The sequence below is a fragment of the Leuciscus leuciscus genome (assembly GCF_965113295.1).
Source record: "Leuciscus leuciscus genome assembly, chromosome: 9".
Classification (NCBI taxonomy): Eukaryota; Metazoa; Chordata; class Actinopteri; order Cypriniformes; family Leuciscidae; genus Leuciscus; species Leuciscus leuciscus.
Window position 1 is genome coordinate 18,169,354 of NC_138733.1, and position 25,499 is coordinate 18,194,852.

A 25,499-nucleotide genomic window follows, 5' to 3' on the forward strand; every position below is an offset into this window, starting at 1 on the left:
TAATCTATCACCACCCGGGCGACGACCGCGTGGCCGGCCGAAGAAGCGGTGGCTCGATCGTCTGGCGGAGGATATGCGCGCAGTAAATATCACCACTGATGATGCCCTGGACCGAGCCAAGTGGCGAAAAGCATGCAAACAAGCGGACCCTATACAAATATGGGATACACGCTAGGACAGAGAGAGAGTTGGGGTTAACATTATTTTATTTTATTTTATTTTATTTTATTTTATTTTATTTTATTTTATTTTATTTTATTTTATTTTATTTTATTTTATTTTATTTTATTTTATTTTATTTTATTATGTGTTGTATTGTGTTGTGTTGTGTTGTGTTTTTGTTCATGCTATAAATATGCTGATTCTGTTATTCCAGAAAAGAACATCTACGGTATATGTGAAATATATATATTTACTGTCATTATTTTTATTTTTTAAATTTTTTCTGCCCATATTTTTCACTACATTTGTCACATAACATTGCTTATAGATCAACTGAAAGTGTTTTGTTTTTAACAGTTTGCATTTGTTTTGCAGGTTTCTACTTCCTGTGATAGAATCACACCATGCCTGAGGGGGCGGGCCGCGACAGCCAGAAAAAAAACACCAACCAAGGTTAGATGTCAATCAAATAATATCAGTGTTTGAAAATCTGAACATGATTATGTAATATCCCAATCAAAAGCTACTGACAGGAACTGCTCATTCACGGTCTGAATTTGAAGTTGCTTTTGTTAACTTCTATGTTGTGGTTGAGTTCAAAACCACAAATGAGAGCCTGGGAAAATGACGAAAGATATATTTTCCGAGATATTGCACAATTTTCAATGGAGATAAGCCATCAAGCATGCCATAGATAAGAGTGTCTGTTAGGAATGAAATGCTAAGTTATCAGGTTCAGAATTAGACAGGGTGGTCTCCCTCTTGATATTTTTGGACCTCAGCCTTTCCTACTTCACAAAGAATGGTTGCTTACATTATCAATTCAAACAAACTGAACAAGTCGGTTGGAAATGTGCTGACAATCACAATTGTTTAGGGTTGGTCACTCCTCTTTGGATTGGGCTCTCTAAACAATTCGTGATTGAAATAATTCTGATCATGCAATAGAGACCAAGGGGTACATTTATGTTTGGAAAGAATTTTTTTGTGTCAGATAGAATTGCTGTCAATATACTATACATGACATCCCAAAAGAGCAATATATCACTGTTAATATACAGTCAAAAATATATGCATTTAAAATCACATGTAATCAGCCTCAAAATAATAAAAAGATCATGAATACAAACATCTTTGACATTTGACCCAAATCATATCGTCGTGACCTCAGCTGTCATGTGATGAGGTGTTGTTGAGCTCTGAGCACCTTTGCAGGGAACTGCTTATATTTGGTTTCACCACTTCCTCTAATGGGGCCGAGAGGTGCAGACTGGCACGGCACACAGGAAGTATCTCAACAGACAGATGAGCACCCAGATACGTTGATACAGCAAACACTCACTCCTTGAGTTCAGCTCTATCTTGAATGTTTAAAAAAAATAAAAAAATTTGACATTCTTTTAAATGTCTGTGTCGTAATTTAAGGATGTATTCCTATAAATAGGCATAGCAGACTTTCAGTAATATGCTGTGGTCAAGCTCAGGCAAGTTTTGATACTGTTTTCTGTTCTGTTCCCGTTAAAAATGATGTCATTATCTGGAGGAGGAGGATGTTATTAGAGAACTAACTTGTGCTAGTCAGGAATGGAAAGCATATATATAAATATATATACGCACAAACACACTAACATTCGATAGTTTGGCATGGCTGCATTTATTTGTTCAACAATACATTAAAAACAATCATATTTTAAATATTATTAAAAGTTAAAATAAGTTTTTTCTACTCTAATGTATTTTAAAATGTAATTTATTCCTGTGATGGTAAAGCTGGATTTTCAGCATCATTACTCCAGTCTTCAGTCACATGATCCTTCAGAAATCATTTGAATATGCTGATTTGCTGCTGTAGAAACATTTCTTCTTATTATAATAAATTATTATAATATTATTCTTACTATTATATATTGAAAACAGTTAATTTAACAGATACATTTTTTCAGGAATCTTTGATGAATAGAATTTCAAAAGAAAACATTTATTCGAAATAGAAATAGTTTGTAACATTATAAATGTTTTTAATGACTTTTAATGAGTGTTCATTTCTTTGAAAAAAATTACCCCAAATTTATATATGTTTATACATCACAAGGGTCACTCCTGCTATATAAGGAGGGACCCTTGTGATGTCATCAATCGTGAGGTTTCCTTTGAAAGAGAAGAGTGATATGGGTGGTGGTCATCACCCTCCATACATTTATTTCAGTACTAAATAATAAATAAATAAACAAATAAATGGATAGATAAATAAAATAAAATTATATGAAAAATTCATAAGACCTTCAAGATTTTTTTGCGTTGTGACAATGAATCACAATTATGATTATTTTTTGCTTTGTTTTTTTTTGTGCTTTATTTTGGGGTGAAATGTTACCTGGATATGTGAGATTCACCCAAATTCAAACCTAATTCAGAGGTTTCTCATATGTTGTCGTCTTGTTTCTTTAACACATAAGTGCTACTCAGTATTTTCCGGCAAGGACTGAAGAGTTTGACAACTCTGAAAATAACGTGGTTTTGCGGCCTGCACGCTAATACACTCCTAGACAGGAAATCTCACTATGAGAGAGAAGTGTGCACATGTGAACACTCAGATTTCATGCACGTTAGATATGGTGCATGGTTCCTGTCTGCGTTACGAATGTTGAGGTCCGTTTAGTCTCTGCTGGAATAAGATTCAGTTTCAGAAATCATTTGGATACCTGATGTCATTTGGAAGACAGTGCTAGCCAGTTGCTTTGAATTAGTTATGCGGACTAACTAAACTACAGTGAGAAGACATAATTCTCAGCTAACCGCACTGGTGGTCATTCCAGCTGATGTTGCCGTGCCTTGCGGCTCAGGTATGTGATTTCTTGCTCTTGGCTTTCACTCATTTGGCCAAATGATCTTCACAGACTTCCATGATCTACATAACAGGCCTGATTCTCTGATAGGAGTTAGATGAGCCTTGTTAGTCTCTTTATTGAACTTTGAGTGACTAAAAAAACAGTGCGCATGAAATTTATGAAGAAAATACCACAATTACTGGAACTCATAATAAGTACGTATCACTAACTAATAATTTATCGCAATTATGGACACAAAGACCAAAATTAAGGTGTTTTTTACATTATTTCTAAGTAGATCTATGTCATTATGAAAATATTACGAGGAAATGAGCTCTAATGTATTATTTCAGATTTCCAAAACAGCTGCACAATTAATCGAGTCATTGCATTTTCCATTAGGAATCATATAATTATGAAGAACAGTATATGTGTGTTGGCTCATGCACATGTTCATCAGTCTTATCTAGAGATGGTCAGGTTTTGTTGGAAATCCCAACCGATTTATCCACTCTTAATTCGTGCTGTGCGCTTAGAGGCTTTTTAAACTTAATGTTGGGGATTACAAAATCCATAGGGATCATGTTTAGGGTAAAATAGTCCCCTGCCTTTGGTTCTTCCATGCCACATGAAAGTTTCTGACTTCACGCCCAAGTAGTGATGGAGTACCCTGTCTGTTTGCTTTTGTTCCAGAGGATGCACTGGGTTTACGTTGTCACACTTCATGCATCTGTCTGGCTGAATTTATGCCGTGCTTTGAACGTGCTCCTGAATGCTTTTGTATCCAGTACAGCTGATCTTGAGATAGGCATCAAACGAAAAGCAAAAGATGGCCGTAGCGGTGATGTATGTCTGGCTGTAGAGGATTTTACAATCCATCCCTCCACGTTTTTTCCTCATTTTCACATTTTTTCATGTGCGACTGCCGCCATAGTGGTGCTGATCTTGGATTGGGGCCAGCAAAAGATAAACACATGCCTTCATGTACTTTATGAGTGCGTTTAAATCAAATTCAGGCAATCAATATTACAGAAGTGCTTTCAAACCTTCTATGAACGCAGGGAACGGGAGAAAAGGCAGCAAGCAGTTCCAGCTAATGGTCAGATGGAATACTTGATGGATGATAGGCAGACTTGGCAAGGAAGGGAGTGCAGAGAGTAACAGTTGACTGCGTCGCCCTGCCTGCTAGGTCAGAGGAAATGGAGGATTGTTAGTCTCTGCCGGCTTGTGCTCTGTAACTGGGCCACCATTGTGATGAGCACAGCCCAGCATTCAGCCTTTAAACAATGCCAATCCTTACAGCGCTCTGTACCGGCCTGTGTTCTCCTGCCTTGACGACCAGACTGTTGTGTTCAGTTTTTGATACGGCTCTTCAGGCAGAACGTCACTGTTTTGATTTAGATGTTCTGGTCGTTTTAGGGCACGGCTGATTGAATGACTTCTGTGTTCGCAGGTTTAATCGTTCAGCAAATTCAGGAAGTTGTGATTTTTGTTTCCTGCCTATACAGGGCGTGCATAGCACCGTTAGATTGACAGCCTCTGCGGGTTTGCTGCAAACCATTGTGATGTAGTTTTGCACAGTCACACCTTTGAGGCAGGCAGAAAAATATTGGCAGGAAACACATTGTAAGCACTTATAGTTTGTCATTGTACTTTACTCTTGGTTTGTATAGTACTTTATTTAATAATGCATATTGTTTATATGTTAAATGTAAATGTAAACTTATTTTGTGTTCATTTTGTTCATTTTCTTTCCTTATTTTGAAAAGCATTAAATGATCAAACTTTGTTATATTATATTATATTATATTATATTATATTATATTATATTATATTATATTATTTTATATTAATGACATTTGATTTTCAAAAAAGAAAACACAAAAAAGAAACAAACTCAGAAAACCAGAGAAAACTAGACCAGAGAAAAGATAATTGGAATGGGAACTGGTTGATGAGAAATTATAATGAGTTTAGATTAAAATCTCTGATTCATGGACACAGACTTTGGTATCCTGGCAATTTTTAATAGAGTTTTGAGATCTGGGGTCTTCAAGAAGTAGGATATTTAAGCCAAAGTCTCCATTTGCTCTACATAACTGTCTTGGCAACATAATATTGTATATATTGTTTTACTTTTAATCACCAAAAATGCTGTTTTTGGCAGTGATCACTAGTATTCTCACACCAACTTGTTTCTGTCTCTCTCTGCTGCAGCTGCCAAGCGCCCCTCCTCTGTGTCCTCGCTGAGTGGGATTGTGAGCCGCATGGCCTCCTCAGGCGGTGCGTCCCGTGGGAGCTGCACCTCTGTTAACACGGTGTGCTCCGACAGTGACCGCGGTGCCAGTCTCAGCTCCTCTGCCTCATCTGCCTCGCTGCAAGATGGACACTCGTCGTCTTCCTCCTCATCGCTCCCCTACGGAGCCATGCCGGTCTACCCTGGGCCACAACGAAACGGCTCAGACATCAGCCTGGACCTCACCCCTCTCTCCCTGCTGACGGGAGCCAGCCCCCTCCCCGCTTCCACAACACCACTGCACAAGCTCACTCGCCTGGAGAGGGTGGCGCTGGAGATAGTGGAGACCGAGCAGGCCTACGTGAGGGACCTCAAGAGCATTGTGGAGGTAAGGATCAGACACTCTATGTACCATGTTTCATATTGTAAGAACATATATGCATAAAATGGAATTTGCAACCAAATAAACTTGAGGAATAATGTTGAGCTAATGTTAAAACAATATTGAAATAATGTGTTTTATAACCTTTTAAAAGGCTAGTATACCCCTAAATGTTTGTCTTTATTTACTCATCATCCTGTTCTAAACCTGTATACATTTGGAACACAAAAGAAGACACTCTTGAAAAAAAAATGTGTCCATACAATGAAAGTCCAATGCTGTTTTCGACCCATTTACATTTTTCAAAATATCTTGAGGTGAGGTGTGCTCTTTTGACTTGGCCTGTTAAGTCACCACTGAGATAACTAGAAACTGCATAGCAACCCACTAATAACACTCAGTACACCTAGCAACACACTAGAAACCACCCAGAACAACCTAGTAAATATCTATAAAACAGTCTAGAAACCATCAAAACACCCCCTGCAAACATCTGGCAATGGCCTAGAAACCACCCCGGACCAACCTAGTGAGCATCTATCAACACCCTAGAAACCACACAGAACAACCTAGCGAGCATCTAGAAACACCCTAGAAACCATCCAGAACAACCTAGTAAATATCTATCAAACGGTCTAGAAACCATCCAAAACACCCCCTGCAAACAGCTTGCAACGGCCTAGAAACCACCCCGGACCAACCTAGTGAGCATTTAGCAATAGCAACACCCTAGAAACCACACAGAACAACCTAGTGAGCATCTAGCAACACCCTAGAAACCACACAGAACAACCTAGTAAATATCAAGCAACACCCAAACCACCCCGGAACAACCTAGTGAGCATCTATCAACGGCCTAGAAACCACCCAACACCCTAGAGAGCACCTAGCAACACCCTAGAAACCACACAGAACAACCTAGCGAGCATCTAGCAACACCCTAGAAACCACACAGAACAACCTAGCAAGCATCTAGCAACACCCTAGAAACCATCCAGAACAACCTAGTAAATATCTATCAAACGGTCTAGAAACCATCCAAAACACCCCCTGCTAACAGCTTGCAACGGCCTAGAAACCACCCCGGACCAACCTAGTGAGCATTTAGCAACACCCTAGAAACAACACAGAACAACCTAGTGAGCATCTAGCAACACCCTAGAAACCCCACAGAACAACCTAGTAAATATCAAGCAACACCCAAACCACCCCGGAACAACCTAGTGAGCATCTATCAACGGCCTAGAAACCACCCAACACCCTAGAGAGCACCTAGCAACACCCTAGAAACCACATAGAACAACCTAGCGAGCATCTAGCAACACCCTAGAAACCCCACAGAACAACCTAGTAAATATCAAGCAACACCCAAACCACCCCGGAACAACCTAGTAGCATCTATCAACGGCCTAGAAACCACCCAACACCCTAGAGAGCACCTAGCAACACCCTAGAAACCACACAGAACAACCTAGCGAGCATCTAGCAACACCCTAGAAACCACACAGAACAACCTAGCATGCATCTAGCAAAACCCTAGAAACCATCCAGAACAACCTAGTAAATATCTATCAAACAGTCTAGAAACCATCAAAACACCCCCTGCAAACAGCTGGCAATGGCCTAGAAACCACCCCGGACCAACCTAGTGAGCATCTAGCAACACCCTAGAAACCACACAGAACAACCTAGAGAGCATCTAGCAACACTCTAGAAACCACACAGAACAACCTAGTAAATATCAAGCAACACCCAAACCACCCCGGAACAACCTAGTGAGCATCTATCAACGGCCTAGAAACCACCCAACACCCTAGAGAGCATCTAGCAACACCCTAGAAACCACACAGAACAACTTAGCAAGTATGTAGCAACGGTCTAGAAACCATTCAAAACACTTCCTGCGAGCACCTAGCAATGGTCTAGAAAGAAACCACTCAGAACCAATTACTTTGCCCTAGCATGGTGATGGTTTACATGGGCAAGAACCCCTATTTTAAATGTCTAAATGTTATTATAAAATATAAATGTTAAACACATATAGGGTGACTTTGAAAAAGACCCACTGAATACTATTATTTTTGCTGGTCCGAACCCACCCAGGTGGTGGTACATTCTTTTGAGCTCTAGGATTGCTCAGTCATGGAAGCTCATCCAGATCAGCATTTCAACCGTCACATCTCTTCACCCGCCGCCCACCCTGTATGTAATCCAGGACTCATATAACAGACAGCAGAGAAAGCCGAGCCCTTTCCCTGTGCCAACGGCGATTTAAAATGTGATCATTGTGAGATTCTGTTGTGCCATTCATCACGCATTCAGGTGGAGCAAAGGAGGTCATGGCACTGGATGAAAGCAACAATAAATCCATACTGTCAGTTCAAACGCATCTCTGCGCTGCTTTCCGCATGCACAGCCCTGATCCGGGACAATAAGGAGGCTGTTGCTCAGCATTTCAAACGCATGCACACACAAATCAGAGTGTGCTGTAAATATAAGAGACTCTTTGTGGGCGCTTCTCAACACATTCATCATATTTCCATGCACAGGTTGCTGGAAGAACAGGCCTCCACTGTGACCTTCAGCAGGGGTCATGGATAAGCACCAATATGTTATGCCCCGTTTACGCTGGCAGTGATTTGACCTCTCCCATTGGTAGTCGTTGTGCATTTGCATAAGCTTTCCTCACATTTATCACAGTTAGATTTATTGCAATACTTTTATTCAGCAAGGACATTCAATTTGATCAAAAATAACATAATACATTTTATAATGTTACATAAGATTTCTGTATAAAGTAAATGCTGTTCTTTGCTGTTAAAAGTCCTGAAATCCGTGTTTCCACAAAAATGTTAAGCAGCACAACTGTTTGCATCACTGATAGTAAGAAATATTTCTTGAGCAGCAAATAAGCATTTTAGAAGTATTTCTGAAGGATCATGTGACTCTGAGATTGGGAGCATGAAGAATCATTCTTCAGGAGGGAGCATGAAGAATCATTTTCACGTATGAATTGGCATCTCTGCATATCATACAAGATCTTGACCAAACATTGATGCCCCTTTTGATGAAATAATTATTCTTCATGCTTCCTCCCAACCATTCTTTTCAGTTTGAGCCTGATGAACCTTGGCTTTGTCATCCTGGAATATGGCCATGATCTGTCTTCCTACATGTTTGTTTAAGAAATTAAAAGATACACACTCCATCAATTAGGGTTAGAAGAACTGTTGCCAAACATATAACATGCTAGAAACATAATAATCACTGCAATAATGATCTAATTATAGTATTTGCCAATTTAAATCCAAACAGCAACTTTGGATAAAGTTAAAGCAGCTCAAACATACATTTTAATCTGGCACTAGGCTTAAGCCTTGTTTGTAAAACTGGGGTAAGTGAGTTTAGTTTAATTTGTGCTGATTTTTCCTTTGAGCTTAGAGAGTGTTGAAATTGGTCTGTCATGAGTCACAGGTCATTGTGTTTGTGGTCTACTCGACACGGCCTTTGAACTCATGGAAATGTTTCCAGTGCCGGCAATCAACAGGTGTGCGCGTATATTCTGTATAGTATGTGTCTGTTATCCTTTGTATCTGTGACTGATTGATTGCAGAGGATCATGGGTACATAGGCTGGAGGTAGGGGAATGCCTGAAATGTATCTCCTTTTCCCTTTTGCTGATGGTTTATTTGAAGTCGAGCTTTTCATAAGCCAATAAAAAGAGAAGGCATGCAAGCTTATGCTGCTTTATGAAAAGATGCCTTCAGATCAAATAGCCAGAAATTGGTTGCTGAAAGACGCAGATCATGCCGAGGAATGCTGCTGTTTTATCAATCTGTGGTCTCAAAATGGAGGCTGAGTGGTGGATGGTTTCGGGGACATAGTGCTGACTCTGGGATATGCGTGTATGATGTCTGATTGGAGACATACTTAGCCAGGCTCTGCTTCTATTAGTAAGAGCCGTCTGGTTTTGATAGAAAGCGTAACAAAGAATGATGTCAAGCTAGCTGGAAACGAGCTCAGAGTGCACGGCTTTGCTGTGTCTTAGTGTTTTGCCTGTTGTTTGTGTGGGTTATATTATTAGTTTGTGAAGTGTCGTTTGGTGACATTCAGGTGCACTGGGTTCAGCTCCAGTGTGTGCTGATGTGGGGAGCGTTTAGGGGAGCAAGACTGAGAGATTCTCCCTTTTTGTTTTAGCTGAATTTCAGCCAAATAGGACAGGAAATTGGGGGACGAGGGGGGTTTGGCTGTAGCCCCCATTCTGGGGCACAAGCAGAGATGGAGAGGGGCTGCTCACGAGAGAGGGACCGACTCCTGTTCCAAACTCCAAACTGACCTAGTTTCTCAGACAAAGACTCTGAGAGTGTGTTTAACTTCTGTTACAATCTATCTCTCTCTCTCTCTCTCTCTCTCTCTCTCTCTTTATTGTTTGCCACCTTTCCAAACTTCCTCTCAGAGATAACATATTTCTTTCTTTCTTTCTTTCTTTCTTTCTTTCTTTCTTTCTTTCTTTCTTTCTTTCTTTCTTTCTTTCTTTCTTTCTTTCTTTCTTTCTTTCTTTCTTTCTCCCTTTGTCAGTTGTTCTATCTGTCTGTCTATACTGTCCCTTCTTTTCTTTTCTTTTCTTTTCTTTTGTTTATGTCTGTCTGTCTCTCCTTTTTCTTTTCTGTTCTTTTATTTTCATCTCTGTCTGTCCATTTCCCCCATCTATCTATCCATCTATCTATCTATCTACCGGTATCTACACTGTTAGACTTTTCAAGGGTTTTTTACAGTAACTTACTGGCAACACTGTTGCCAGTAAGTTACTGTAATTAAGAGTTACAGTACCAAACTGTATTTCAGTTTTGTGTAATACAGTGCATTACTGTAAAAACGAAGCTAATCAGTACAGTGCATTACTGTAAAAACTAAGCTAATCAGTACACTACTGTAATTATTTTTATTTGTACTAAATATAAATTAGATTTGATAATTTTGATATATGATTAATTTTATTTTTATCCTACATAAGTACTACTTTCATACAAACCAATTAGACAAAGTTATCACAAAATACCATTTTTTTATTTAAAACATTTCATATATATCACAAAATAAACATGCCAATGCTGGAAATGATGTGTGAAATTTTTACACATTAATGGGTAAGTTTAGAGACAACATTTTTTGTGTTAATTTTAACTCATTCATTGTGTTAATGATTTTAACAAAGTAAATATGTCAGAGAGGTTAGCACAAAGATGTGTAAACGTGTTAAATTAACACATTATGTGCTGTCCTTCACTGCAAACATTTTTGAAAACATACATAAAATCATAAACAAAACATTAGCATTTGACTAAATGAATGTAGAGTCATTGGTTGTTTAGCTTATACAAGTATTATAATGAAATATCAACCATTACATTCATAAAACTGCAGAATATAAATACATTAAGCATTCAAAAAGGAAATTGCAGGACAAAACACAGTTCTTTTCACAATACAAGACACATAACCCCACCTTAAAAATAATTTCACTTATTTCCAAAAATGTGTTGGATTCATGTACACTGGTGGCCAAAAGAAGTATTTAAGTGGCGTAATGTTTTTGAAAGAAGTCTCTTTGATGCTCAAGAAACATTTATTATTATTATCAATGTCTGACTGTCTACTCCATCTTTTCTACAGCATAGGAGTAAAAGTCATCATCAAAATAATCTTTAAAAAGCCAACACAATGTTTTTGTCCACCTTTGTGAATAAATGAACTTCTCCAAAGATTGGTTCCTGTTCAGAACTTGATTGACAACATCAGAGTGTTCCCTGGTCTGCATGCGTGCCCACAAACACAAATGTACTCAGTCCTTCAGAGGAGATCCCGGTTCCAAAACTATATGAGAGAGAGAGAGAGAGAGAATATTAGTGTCACATTATTTTTAACCTCCTTTTTTGTTAATTTTTATTATTATTTTCACAAAAACTTAAGAATATATATTTGTAAACAGCTTTTGTCAATAAATAGCATACAAAAGAACTAAATTAAATTATGCCAGATTAAATTTTAATACTTACAAATCCTAAATTCTGTCCAAAAATGCTGAGATGCATAGAAAGAAGTTGAACGACTGAAATAGATGATTTTAGCCCATTTCAGCTTGTCTGCAGTGAAGGAGTACCTGTTTGAGACAAATACACAGTAAGATACATGCAAGAAATCACTGTGTGATGATCGTTCTCCTTCCTACAGTAGTTAACCCACCTGTGCGCTGATATTAGGACCTTCCTAGTCAGGTGGAACTGCAATGGTAGAGTCGCTGGCTAATAAAATATAAAAATAATGCAAAAATATAAACTTAAGTTGTTTAGAATGCTAGATTTGGTCTGAATGAATTAGTGAGAGTTTTACTGCAGTGCTTACCTGGATACATTTAATCTGGTGAGACTGAACAAAGACAATGGTCCATCTTCTGATTGGTTCATTTGCTGTGTAATAAAGTTAGACATAATGCAAAGGTCACTTATTTGATATAAAGTTAGCCGATTTTATAAGATATTGTTAGCTACCTAGTCTGCACCAGTGGCTCAAAAGCAATTTTCACATAGTGTATGCTAATCATTTCAGCAAACTTATCTCAAAATATGTCACAAATGGGCTGGCCTACCTCTGGAATCTTGCTAAGTCACTGGCGCGAATTGGCGCTTTGTTGCAGTTGCCTTTAAACACAAAAATGGAAGTAAATATTAAATTCCATTAAAAAAAAAAAAAACTATAATATGGTATAGCCTAGTTTGCAAACTAATGCTAAAACTATAAAGGTTCTCATCAGTAGGCCAACATTAGGATATAAACAGAATTTCACATTAGTTTATTCACATTTATTGTTAATGTAAACGCGTTGCTCGTTGGCATATTTTAACTCGACAATTCAATAATCTAACAAAGTGTGTAAAATGAAAAGTTAGCTCAGTTTACCATGGTAAAGTTCGTTACCGCCATGTTGACGACGAGTAACGTTAGGCTAACGTTAACGTTATAACATACGTTAAACTGGGCACAATCCTGTCAACATACACAGAATTTGTTTTTTTTTTTTTTTTTTTTACCTTGCTTGCTGATCTCTCTCTCGGTGAAGTGAATTCCGTCTCTTCCCCGGGCCAGACACGAACGTCGCGATCCAACAAAAGACAGACCCCATTACCTACACTGGATGTCTGTCTGACGCGACACGACAAATCCCAGACAGTGTAGTGATGCGCCGCGGCCGTTATATTTCAGACGTAGTCCGATACGAGTCCAAGCGCTCGCACTAGTTCTTACAAGGGATAAACAGGTTTGCATTTAAAGGTCCGGTCGCTTCAATGTGTCCAATATAGACAGCCTCTGGCTATTATAGCGTTGTAGACACGTGGTGTAAGGCAAAAATTAGGAAATAAAAAGCACGGTGGAATGGTGCCAGCCAGAGAGGCAGTTACGTCAAATACAGTAGTATACAGCAAATTTAAAAAATACAGTAAGTCTCTGTATGTGGTGTTAGACGTCACAGAAAATTCCCATGATGCAATTGGAATCACAGTTATTTACTGTAAAGAGAAATAGCAGTATAATACTGGGGGATTTAAAGTAAATAACTGTAGAAATTACAGAAAAGTCTAACAGTGTATCTACCGGTATCTATCTATCTATCTATCTATCTATCTATCTATCTATCTATCTATCTATCTATCTATCTATCTATCTATCTATCTATCTATCTATCTATCTATCTATCTATCTATCTATCTATCTATCTATCTACCGGTATCTATCTATCTATCTATCTATCTATCTATCTATCTATCTATCTGTCTATCTGTCTATCTGTCTGTCTGTCTGTCTGTCTGTCTGTCTGTCTGTCTCTTCTCTTCTCTTCTCTTCTCTTCTCTTCTCTTCTCTTCTCTTCTCTTCTCTTCTCTTCTCTTCTCTTCTCTTCTCTTCTCTTCTCTTCTCTTCTCTTCTCTGTTTCTCCTTCTGGTCCATATCTCTTATGTGAACATTATGTGAACATTTATGTTTTTCTTTTTGCTAGACTGGCTGTCATAACACACTTCACGTACGCTCTAGTAAGTCATTTCAGTAAGACGACATCTGCCAAGAAAATGTGCACATAACTTATGGTCCCTTTGTCTGTGGCTGGTCCCGCTTGTCTCACACACTCTCCTTTCATAACTCACAATGTAATCCTCAGATTTCCCCTCACCTCCTGGATTTTCACTCTTCCCCGAGTAGCTGTGTCATCACTCATCTCTTCATCTAGCGCTCCAGTTCACGCTCATGAGCTCCATTCGTTCAGGGGAATTCACTCCAGCCTATTGCTGTGTGTAAATCAGGGTAATTACAGTGTCCATGTTCCCCCTGCCTTGTAAAGGTGCTGAATGCACCAGTCCCTTATTTTCTGGCTTATGTTGCCCCCACCTCAGCATGTTTGCTTTCCCAGACACCTTGTGGCTCTGGAAACAAACAGAAGAGGAAAAAAGACCCCATGTTTTACAGTCCAGGAATGCAGAGGCACAGGGAAAGCGGGAGGGTGACAAAGAGAGCCCCTTATAAAGTCAGTCTACTGTCTCACTATACTCAAAATGTATGTTTATTTGTAGCTATTTGCTGTAACTTTCAGTTAAAATCTTTTTTTAGTTTGTTTTGCCTGGTAGCCTTCTTTTCTTGGCTCCAGAGTCTGTAGTTTCTCTCGGGAGATTGTAGGGGCCATTCTTGGCACTTTCCCGCACTATAGTCCGTTGCAGTCTGGTGGAATTTGTTTGTCTATGATGGTTTGTTGGTTTTTGTCCCAAGGCTTGCTAATTAAGGGTTAATGAGGCCAAGCACTGATAAACTAACTGATACAATGTTGATAGATAGCGCTGTTTAACTCTGCCAGTTTAACAGCCAGAAACCACTCCTGAGACCATTGGCATCAGATCTGTTTTGGTTTTTGGCCTGTGTTGGACACAGAAGAGGTTGTAAAATATGATTAACTTTCTAATTTAATACAAAATGCATTTTCCTCATTAAGGCAAGAATGTACTGTATCTTCATAACAGCCTCATTATGATGATTATAGTGCTGGAAAACCACTTCAAGCCAGAAACCTCACTACCACAAGGTTGTTGGTTTAGTAGAAATGATAGTTAATTATTAAGCTGTGCTGTCGATTTTTTAAAGAAACATTCTGGGTTATACAAATATAAATCTCTTTTTTTCTAATACAAAAAAAATATGTTATGATGAGGCACTTTTTGGAGGTTTTAAAAGCGGAAATACTAAACATAATTTTATAAAAGGACTTCGATTCATTCTAAAATGTTCATTATTTGAGCTGCGAGTTGTAAGTTTTTCACTGTGACTTCCTTAAACTTTAACCCAGTGAAACTGCTTGACTAAAGCAGTGTTAACCAACCACTCCAAACCAACGTTTGGTGACCCCATGCTTCTCTTTTCCTCAGCAGGCGGCCTAAACCAGCCAGAATTTTACGTGGCATGATGATGAGACAGTTTTCTCATGAGACTAGCTTATGACTTTCTTCAAGGTCAAAGTTGAAAGAGCAGAGAGAGAAAAGATAAATATTGTTAGAGGGGCTCCTTATAACCACTATATTAGTTGCATGCTTTGCTTTTCAGTACCGCTTTGTATGTTTACACTGAAGATCACTGAGGGGCTCAAGTGTGACGTCCACGGTAATTACGTTACAGCGATTTTTGGTGTCGAGAGATCATTCAGGGGTGAGAGTCATGTCCTGCTGCGAAGGACCCATTTATAGTATCTTTGTAGTCTATGAATTATGAATCAGCTCAGTGTTGTTTACAGTGGAAAAAGTGATGAAATAGAGGTATTTTACTAATTTCACAGGTCTCACAGGAGTTTTGTGAATCAAACAAAAAAGTGTGAAAATGCCTCGTATGATTTCTATGAGGTCATCAAACTCAATCTTTCTTGGTTTCTCTCTCTCTCAGGACTATCTAGGCTGCATTATTGACTGTGGAGACTTGCCTCTCAAACCAGATGAGGTCAGCACCCTCTTCTGCAACATTGAGGACATCTATGAGTTTAACAGGTTGGTGTCTTCTTCCTTTTAAAGCTCTGGTGGTCAAGATGTCTGTCTGGGTGGTAGTGGTGTCTGCTGAATTTTTTTCCGACAAAATGACTGGCCTGTGTCCTGCTCTGTCCCACCGTGAGGGACAATGTGCAGATGTCTGCCAAGAGCGAGTGTTCGCCATTTCTGATACACTCCAGCAGACTGTCCCTGGACTGCTGAAGTCGATCTGGAATGCTCTTCATGAGACGTTTTCTCAGCCTTCATCATAACTTAAGCTCTTTTTAAAAGACGTGCAGCATATGGTTTATTACATTGCGAGTTCATGCATGGTCCACCGAACAATTTAGTCAGTCTTGTTATGTGTCTGCTTCACACTGTTTATTGCAAATGACACTCTGTGTTTATTTCAGACTCGTACGCATGGTTGAGCCCAGAGGTTTTTAATTGGTGGGTCGCTGCTACTTGCCACTCAAACACCGTTTTTACATAATTTTCTTTCTTGGTCCACTCCACTCCACATCACCCCCTAATGACATTAGGCAGTGTTGAAATTGAACATGGCGCCCGCCGCCTTACTGCCAGTTCTTGTGGGAAATCAGCTTGGCTGTTGACAACAGAAAATCTTAAAAACTCTTGGGTGTCCTCACGACCTCATTTAATAAAACTTCCTGTAATAAAATGGCAGAGCATTTGTTCCCATCACAGCTGCTTTTGGCCTCTGCTTGAGATTATATTGGCATGTAATGAGCAGAATGAGTTATTCGTTTTTTAAGAAAACCATTCTTAAGGGGAAAGTTTACCCATAAATAAAACTTGTGTCATACACTGTAAAAATGAATATGCTATATCTAATCAATAAAATTGTGGCAACAGATTACAAGCAATATTATTAATTACATTAACAAATTAGAATTGAGTAATAATTAATCAAATTAATTCCTTAAAAGTTAACCATTTAAAATGAGTCAAATTTACAACAAAAAAATTTTTCAACAATTTTTTTTATTGCCAACATTGAAGACACCTGATGTTAACAAGCAGAATCACTGAAGGAGAAAAACGTAATTTTAACTCACCATTATGGTGATCAGTGTTTGTTTTAGTTGGGCTCTTGACCTTAAATCATTGACTTTAGATTTTGTTTGGCTGCTGTACCTGAGTTATAACAGCCAGATGAACAATGAGAAAAGGTGATCTGATGGTGTTGGTTATGTTTTAACATAATCATTTTTTCACAATCATTTGACCTGAATCTCTGAACTCTAGATCCCAATTTACTTGGGAGCCTAATTTACCAATTTAGGTTTACTTTATTAATTATAGCAGCTTTGTTATATTTTAATATTTTTAAAGTCTTATGTTCACCAAGGCTGCATTTATTTGATCAAAAATACTGTAGAAACAGTAATATTGTGAAATATTATGACAAATTAAAAAATGTAATGCAATTGTGTAACATGATCCATCAGAAATTAATGTAATATGCAGATTTGGATCTCAAGAATCATTTCTTATTATTACAATGTTGAAAACTGTTGTGGTGCTTAATATTTTTGTGGAAACAGTGATACTTTAAATGTTTTATCTTTGATAAGTAGAAAGTTCAAAAGAGCAGCATTAATTTGGAATATAAATCTTTTGTAACATTATAAATATATTTACTGTCATTTTTGATCAATTTAATGGATCCTTGCTGAATAAAAGTAGTTCACTTTAAAATGAAAATTAGCCCATGCCACTCACCCTCAAGCCATCCTAGGTGACGTCTTATAACTTATGACTTCTGAAGTAGTGTAGCGTAGAGTAAATATCAGCAGTACGTTGCATTGCTCGCATAAGTTGCGCTTTACACTTAAAGTCAGATCCGTATGTTCGTTTGGCTGGAAGCTAGTTATTTTACTTTATAAAGTTTTAAATATGAATATTTTTCTTACACAAACTCATTGCTTTGCGTCAGAAGGAAGCCATTTGGACGTTTGGACATTTATTAACCCACCATTTGGACGTTAATTTATGATGGATGGATGGATGGATGGATGCACTTTTTTGAGCTTCAATCTGTTGGTTGCAATTCACTGCCATTATAAATTATTGGAAGAGCCAGGACATTTATTAAAATTCCGAATGTATTCGTCTGAAAGAAGAAAGTCATATACACATTTAGGATGGCTTGAGGGTGAGTAAATCATGGGGTAATTTTCATTTCAAAGTGAACTACTCCTTTAATTTCTTTGTAAAAAAAAAATAAATCATAATAATAGTCATACTAAACTTTGAACAGTAGTGTATGGAGTATATTCCAATTAGGCTGAAACCATACGCTATAATTACATGATAATTGACTGAAATTTAGGTCACTCACAAATCAAAACATTAATTTAAATGAAATTTGCAGGTCTAAAATCATATGAGAGTGAATAATGACTGAAATTTGGTCTGTTCATCCCGTAAAGCTTTGTGTTTATGGAAAACAGGGAGTTGGAAATTATTCAGTGATTGTGCTCAGAGAAAGAATAACAGCATGCGGGTTTGGAACGACAACGACTGTGCGTAAATTACAGAATTTTCATTTTTTAAGTGAACAATTCTTTTAAATCAGCTCTCATGCGTAACTCTCTAGTTGTTAAGCCTAAATAAAATGACTGATTGACCTTGTTTTTCCCTCCTGTCTTAGTTTAAACACTCTTGGCCTTTTCTTACTCTTAAAAGCCCTCTGCTCATCGCTGTGGAATGTAGCCCCTGTATTCAGACTTGATTCTGTTGAGTCTACTTTTTTGGCACCGGTCAGAACTTTAGGACACATACAGATGTCCTTTTCCTCTTAGCCAAAGCAGCCAGGCTCCGAGGTAGAGCTCCAGCCCCTGTGGTGAACGAGCCACACATGACCTGTCAGAAAGTAAGGGTGCAGCCAAGCGAGCAGTGCATCCTGGGACAGCAGACAGGACTTATTTTGTTCCCACAGACATCTGTCCAGTTATAGTGAAGCATTGTAAATTGTGCCTTTGCACTGGAATGCTGCATTTGTCTTGTGCAGCGACTGCAACAGAACAGGCTGTTTTTGCTGGCTTGGGAATCTCCTCTCTATTTTGCAGTGATGAAAACATTCCACTGCTGACTCATTCCCGTGTTTTGCAATAGTTCTTTTAAAACTTGTCTCATCAGTTCATATTGTTAGGGTTATTTTAGCACTTGTAATCACATCTTTCTAGGTCCTTCTATACTCATTCTGGTGCCCTTAAATGGGTGTAAAAAAACATCAGGGTCAAATATACTACCATTCAAAATTTTGGGCTCAGTAAGATAATTTTTCTGATACTTTTATTCAGCAAGGATGCCTTTATAATGTGACAAAAGAGGTATATTTCAAATTAGGTATATTTCAATATTCATCAAAGATTCCTGAAAAAAGTGTCACAATTTACACAGAAATATTAAGCAGTACAACTGTTTTTTAACATTAATAATAATAATAAATGTTTTTGAGGACCAAATCAGCATATTAGAATGGTGTCTGAGAAAGAAAGAACCGAAAACAATTATTTTAAATTGTAATAATACTTTACAATATTACTGGTTTATGGAATGTTTGATCAAATAAATGCAGTCTGTGATAACATAAGAGATTTCTTTCAGAAACATCAATAAAATCTCACTGACTCCAAAGTGTTTTTACACTTTTTGCATCAAGCTCTTCATGTTTGTCTCCTTAAGCACACCAACTTAAGGGAAAAATTACATTACAATTGTAGGACAGTCATAATTCTTGAAAAATTATACAAATAATGTCCATAATACTTTATTAATATAAATAATATTTATAATGGAAATATTAATAATTATTCTATGCGATCTTCATATAACCATTTTTTTTTTTTTTTTTTTTTACTTTTAATAAAACTACTGGGACTTGCTTATAAAAAGGTACACATCAAGTATAATTTGGGACAGATCCATTGAGAGACACTTAACTGCCCAGACTCATCCCTCCATTAAGTGAGATTGCAACCTTTACCTCCTGTGTGTGCTTGCATGAGGTCACGGTCTGCCACTGTACCATGCTTTGACTTCATTTTGGATTCAACCTTAACACTGAGAATTAGGAGTGTACTTTTCTTAATAAAGACAAATCTGGTTTTTCCCAAAGCATTCATTTCACTGCTCTCTTGTCTCCTCACTGTCTCACTGTCTGCTTTGATCACATTCGGGAGAAATAACGGGTGTAGATTTGTCCTGAGGATTTGTATAATGTATAAAAAAGAAGAATGACTGTGTGAATTTCCCCCTCCATAGGATGCTGCGTCTCCAGCAAAAATAAAGGCTTGACTGCTGTGGGAAATACGAGCTAGATAAAAGGAACTGTAATGCAGCGAACTTCTGTTTGAGTTATACACACCATGTTAATAGATGAATGGTGGGAGTAAGACAAAAGAAAGGAATAAGACTAGGAGGAGAGAATGAATCGAGAGAAGACAACAACTTATGGGTTGAGAAGAGATCATAAAAAAAGGGGAAGGGTGATGTGAAGACTGAATGGGACAAAGGGAATTACGTTAAAAAAAAAAGGCTTTCTTTCAGGTAACTCCCTGTCTCTGGTCATAACTCCTGAAAATAAAACTTTTTTTTTTTTTTTGCTGTTCTTCATTGTAGTCTGTTGTATGATTTTGCTACATGGTTTGGTAGCCAATCCTGACACGTTCAAAGAAGTGTCTTAATGTATTAAATTTCTCATTATACCTCATTATGATCCTAAACACTCAAATATCTCTTTGTATGTACTGTATCTGGCAAAGAAGAACCTGGGAAAGTATTAAGTATGAATGTAACACACATATTTCAAGTCTCAAACCTTTGGTCCGCCAACACTTTCCTGGGATTTGAGTGAAAGGGCCAAAACCTCACAAGATTTGCCAAGATTTAATTGAATCCAACTTATCTACTACAGTTCAGACCAGAAAGCAGATACTTGTGGCTTTGAATCGACAGTAATATCTTTATTGCTTTACAATTACAAATGACAGAACTATGTGTTGTTATTATGACACACCTTTTCAAGACATTCAAGTCATCGGTCAAGAACATCCCATCCCTACAGGCACCTAGAACATCAAGCTCTTTGGACAATCTAAGAAATCATGCATAAACTTATTCAATTTCCTTTATAACCACAATGAAGTCCCCCCACCACAAAGGTCAGCCACTAAATGAGTTTCGTCTTCAGAGGGGAAGAGAGGATGATGAAGGCTGGAGTTCTGCGGTTTCCTTCCGAACTTTTCCCCTCAGCCACATGAAGGAAAGTCCATAGTGTTTAGAGAGCGTCACGTTGTTTTCTTTCACGACATGCAAGGAGGGATCCCTCGAGACTGACCGGCCTGGCGGTTTGGGGGCCTTGTGGGAATGAATATTGGAGTTTTGCTAATGGACTGAATGAAATACAGCGTGCGAGCCTTCACACAGCTTTCGTTTAACCCTTCAGAACATAGTCAGAGAATGTACAACCACTCATCCTCAGTCGAAAAAGTCCCACCGACCACAAGAGTTCATATCAACTCCATAACACTTGAGGGAAAATCCATTTCTTTCCTTTTAGTGTTTGAGTCACAATAGAGATGGTTTTACTAAACCAAGCTTCCTTTATTTACTTGACTTTATTTACTAAACCAAGCTTCCTTTCCAGACACTGTTACCAGCCTATAAAATGCAAAATATATGTTTTTTTAATTGATTTACTTCCTAAAATTATCTTTTCCCCACCAGCAGAATGTAGAAAATCTGTGTACACTCTCATAATAAAGGTTATTTTTTGCCATCTATGGTTCCATGAAGAACCTTTAACATCCATGGAACCTTTCCATTGCACAAAAAGTTATTTATAGAGAAAAAAAAGTTTATTCAGATTATTTAAACATTCTTTGTGCTAAGAAAAAAACATTATTTTAAGAACTTTTTACCGAAAGGTTCTCTGGGGAACCTGAAATGGCATTGCTGTGAAAACCCCCTTTTGGAACCTTTATTCTTTATAGTGTAGAAAGGTTTTCAAGTTTGACTGTGGGGATATTGGAACACGTTTGGAGGAAATCGAGCCAAAATGAAAAGCTTCCCATCTGTGTGCATTTAGACAAGAGTTTATTAAATGATAAAAAAGAAATAAATGCTGTTTAGAAATGCAGGCCGAAGTTTGAGCCTGTTCCAGTCAAGAGTGTCCAGTACCAGATGTTTCCTCAGAAAAGGAATAGCAACATTTAAACATACAAATAGACTCATGTCAGAAAACTGGTTTTTATATGACACTCAATAGATTTTTCAGCTTGCAAATGCTTTTGTGAGAATATATGAGCAGAAATACTTTTGTCATGCACGAAAAACTGAATTGAATCTTTTTTTCATAGTGAGCTTTTGGAAGATCTGGAACGAAGCCCCCATGCGGCAGCCATAGCAGAATGCTTTGTGGAGAGGGTAAGCACATGACAAATAAAAAATACATTTCTTCCTGTTTAACACCTTATTAGAAGGCATACAATACATATATCTCAAGACAAGGAGTTTGTGTTTTAATGCACGTCATTCTAGGACTGTTGTCTAAGGGAAATCCAGTTTTGTTAATGTGTTATGTTGGGGCCTTCAATTGGCAGTATGGCAGAAGCACAAAGAAATGTCTGGGCCAGAAAAACAGATGGACTCTGTGAAACCTAAACATACCAGCAACTGTGTTGAACTTTTAACACATGCACACGTCAGCTAAGTGCATTTGCAGACAATTTTGGTGCTCTTGTCTCCACACCACAATGACACAACAATGAGCAGACCAGACTGGGATGGGAACCAGACAAGGACATCATTGTTTGGAGTGGTAGAGGGGTTGAATGTGCTCATTCTTATTTATGCAATGATTTGTTTCTTGGTTTAGAAAAGGAAATCATTCTTTACCTTTCAGTTGCCAGAGGCAGTGTCTCAAGCACCAAGACCCAATGTTTACCTCCTGCTGAAGAGGCCACTGTTCGGATAAATTAGCACTGGCCTAGGAAGCACAGAGTACATTTGATTAAGCAATTACCGGTGGGTTATTTTGAGGTTTAGCTCAATTTAACCTTCTCTAATGCAGCAGAGGCTCAGACTCAGGTTTTTCCCCCCATAGTCTCAGTAGCATCAAAAAAGCCAAAACTTCCAAATCCAAATCAAAGCAATGCTTCTAGACTAGATATCAGGCCCCAAATAGAGCAAATATTTGATGTGTTTACATGCTTGTACAGATGTAGTTCAGTGACTGTAACTGAAGCTGAGCTGCCCATATCTGGTTATAGTGGCCATTGCCAGATGACGGGGTTCACTTGATTGGGTTGTTCTGGCACTGCTTCTGTTTTTGGTACACAAACATTTAGTGGAAAAATCTCCCATACTGCCAAGTGAATACCAGTCTAGATTTTGTCATTTTTTCTTCTGTCTGTTATATTTTTGTCTGGTTTCATAACACCACACTCTGCATATTTTGAACAGCAAGTGATGTCCAGAATTTGAAGTGTATTTTTGTTGGTAGAATAAAGAATAAAGATCAATCAGTCTTTGAAATCAATTCTTCTTCTTCTTTTTTTTTTTTTTTAGAGTGAAGCTTTTGACATTTACACCATTTACTGCATGAATTACCCCAAGTAAGTGAAGAATATTTATATTTCTCTGATATCATGTACACAGTGCCGTTCAAAAGTCAACTTTATTCAACATTTTTTTAAATATAAAATATTTTCCTGTGCAAAAAATATTTCCGAAGAATCGTGTGACACTGAGGGCTGGAGTAATGATGCTAAAAAGACAACTTTGCTATCATAGGAATTAAATTACATTTTCTAATATATTTGAAAAATATATATGAATATAGTCTTTCAACAACATTAAACATCTTACCAACCCCAAACAATGTAACAGTATGTGCACATGATTGCACACGGCAAGTGAATTTTTAAATTATATTTTAAATTATATTTCAATTATATTTTAAATATATTTCAAATCAATATTTTAAATTGATTAAATTGTTAAAAACCTTAATACGCTGAAAGCTCATCAGTGCATAATTATAAAAGTATGTGGCATTTTTGCAGTAAACGTAATTAGATTCATGTGATGTAGATGTCAACCACAATGATGTATAATCATGTAAGATATTTTTAATGAATGTCGTGTGGTTTTAATTAGTCAATGTTAACTATATGTCTAGTGGAAAAATTAGACATATCAGAGGCAGACATGCTTGGGTGATGACTACTTGGAAATACTTTGCAGCCCCTCTCTTAGTATTCCCATGGGCTTCTGGTACAACAGCAACAGATGTTCTGCTAGAGCTGATTCTGATCCACCTTTAGAGAATTAGTTGTTGCATATTAATAGACAGTAAACACTGCAGCGTTGATTTGTCTTAATACAGATTCTTGAGAGAATATTTATTAAAAATATTTGACATGGCAGTACTCGTATGCATCTAATAGTGTTGAAACAAAGTTATACTGAGAAAAAAACAAATTTTGTGTGAAAATGGAAGAAGCAGGAGGTTTCACCAAAACAAGTACTTCTGAGTTGAATTTAGCATTTAAAAGACTGTATGCGAAGAGTCTGAGTGTTTTTGTAAGTACATTTGTAGGTTTACAGACCCATCAGCTGAATGCATTACTGCAGTCCTTATAAGATGAAGTGCTGTCAGGCAAAGCTGCCAAACTGATGAGTCTCCCAGTAGACCACCCTGCTTAAATATCTTCCTCCCTGTTTCCGTCCAGCTCAGTAACCGTCCTGCGGGACTGCATGAAGAATGAGAGCCTGGTGCGCTTCTTCCAGGAAAGGCAGGCCACCCTGTGCCACTCGTTGCCTCTGGAGACCTACCTGCTGAAACCGGTGCAAAGGATTCTTAAATACCACCTTCTACTGCAGGTCAGTGGAGTACAATGCAGTGACAGTAGTGCCGTCTATTTTAGCTCTGATCCTGGCATCTACCAGCAGGGAAAATGAGTCCATGCCAGCCAACCAAACCCTGGCCCTTTAAAAAGAAATGTATAACTCCTGCCGGACTGTACAGCTGATATGTTGTCACCCCCTTGTGGTAGGAACTATCCAAACACTTTGATAAAAGTGATCCAGGGTATGAGGTGGTAGAAGAAGCCATTATAACAATGACAGCAGTTGCCTGGTATATCAATGACATGAAGAGGAAACAGGAACATGCAGTCAGACTTCAGGTAATCCCAGACATCAAATGCTCCCTATGACTTTTTACAATAAGTGTATTGTATCTATAAGTGTGAGTTTAATGTATTTAATTATATTGCAACTGCAAATGTAAAAAAAAAAAAAAATCAATAATAATTCTAGGAGATTGAGAACCTGTTGCTGAACTGGACTGGTCCTGATCTCAGCGGTTTTGGGGAACTGGTTCTTGAAGGTTCCTTCCGGGTTCAGCGTGTGAAAAAGGAAAGAGCATTCTTTCTTTTTGACAAAATGCTTCTCATTGCCAAGAAGAGGCTGGATCATTTCATATACAGTACTCACATCTTTGTAAGTCATCATATTTAAGTTTTCTTTCCAAATCTACCGTAAATCTACAGTAGGAATATAGTATTATATTTACAGGATTTGGGATATGCAGACCTAATGTTGTTCTATTTCTTCCTCTCATCTTTCAAGTGCTGTAATCTGCTCTTAGTGGAAAACATGAAGGATCCCCTCTGTTTTAAGGTGTCTGACCAAACAATCCCAAAACAGCAACACATTGTTCAGGTAAAGTATATAAAAATATATAAAAATATATAAAAATATATAAAAGGACACTTTTTATAATGTACATTGACAACCTTACTTTA

The 25,499-nt window shown here is 37.8% G+C and overlaps 1 protein-coding gene and 1 long non-coding RNA gene across 9 annotated transcripts in view; one reads left to right on the forward strand and one right to left on the reverse strand.

The window, feature by feature from the left end:
• The window catches only part of plekhg2 (pleckstrin homology domain containing, family G (with RhoGef domain) member 2), a 46,485-nt gene that overhangs the window by 19,564 nt on the left and 1,422 nt on the right, over positions 1-25,499 (forward strand). For 3 of the 6 annotated variants that reach the window (XR_014208423.1, XR_014208424.1, XM_082178759.1), the window contains exons 2-10: positions 538-615; positions 5,208-5,614; positions 15,578-15,678; positions 22,047-22,113; positions 23,257-23,303; positions 24,423-24,573; positions 24,747-24,878; positions 25,012-25,194; positions 25,324-25,416. Coding sequence is in view for 1 of the 6 variants with exons in the window: in XM_082178759.1 (XP_082034885.1) it covers positions 567-615; positions 5,208-5,614; positions 15,578-15,678; positions 22,047-22,113; positions 23,257-23,303; positions 24,423-24,573; positions 24,747-24,878; positions 25,012-25,194; positions 25,324-25,416 (1,230 nt within the window). In the remaining 5 variants the exon portion in view is untranslated. Of the gene's footprint in view, positions 1-537; positions 616-642; positions 3,006-3,032; positions 3,837-3,862; positions 4,617-5,207; positions 5,615-15,577; positions 15,679-22,046; positions 22,114-23,256; positions 23,304-24,422; positions 24,574-24,746; positions 24,879-25,011; positions 25,195-25,323; positions 25,417-25,499 lie in introns of those variants that run through there. The other 3 variants (XR_014208425.1, XR_014208426.1, XR_014208427.1) reach the window with 3 other exon arrangements.
• On the reverse strand, positions 10,720-13,249 carry LOC309505622. 3 transcript variants are annotated; one of them, XR_014208521.1, is made up of 4 exons: positions 12,697-13,249; positions 12,255-12,306; positions 11,665-12,075; positions 10,720-11,482 (listed from the first exon to the last, which is right to left on the reverse strand). It is a non-coding gene; the product is annotated as an uncharacterized lncRNA (long non-coding RNA). The 3 variants fall into 3 exon arrangements; XR_014208522.1 differs by lacking the exon at positions 12,697-13,249 and having other exon boundaries at positions 11,665-11,768; positions 11,852-12,075; positions 12,255-12,662; XR_014208523.1 differs by lacking the exon at positions 12,697-13,249 and having other exon boundaries at positions 12,255-12,662.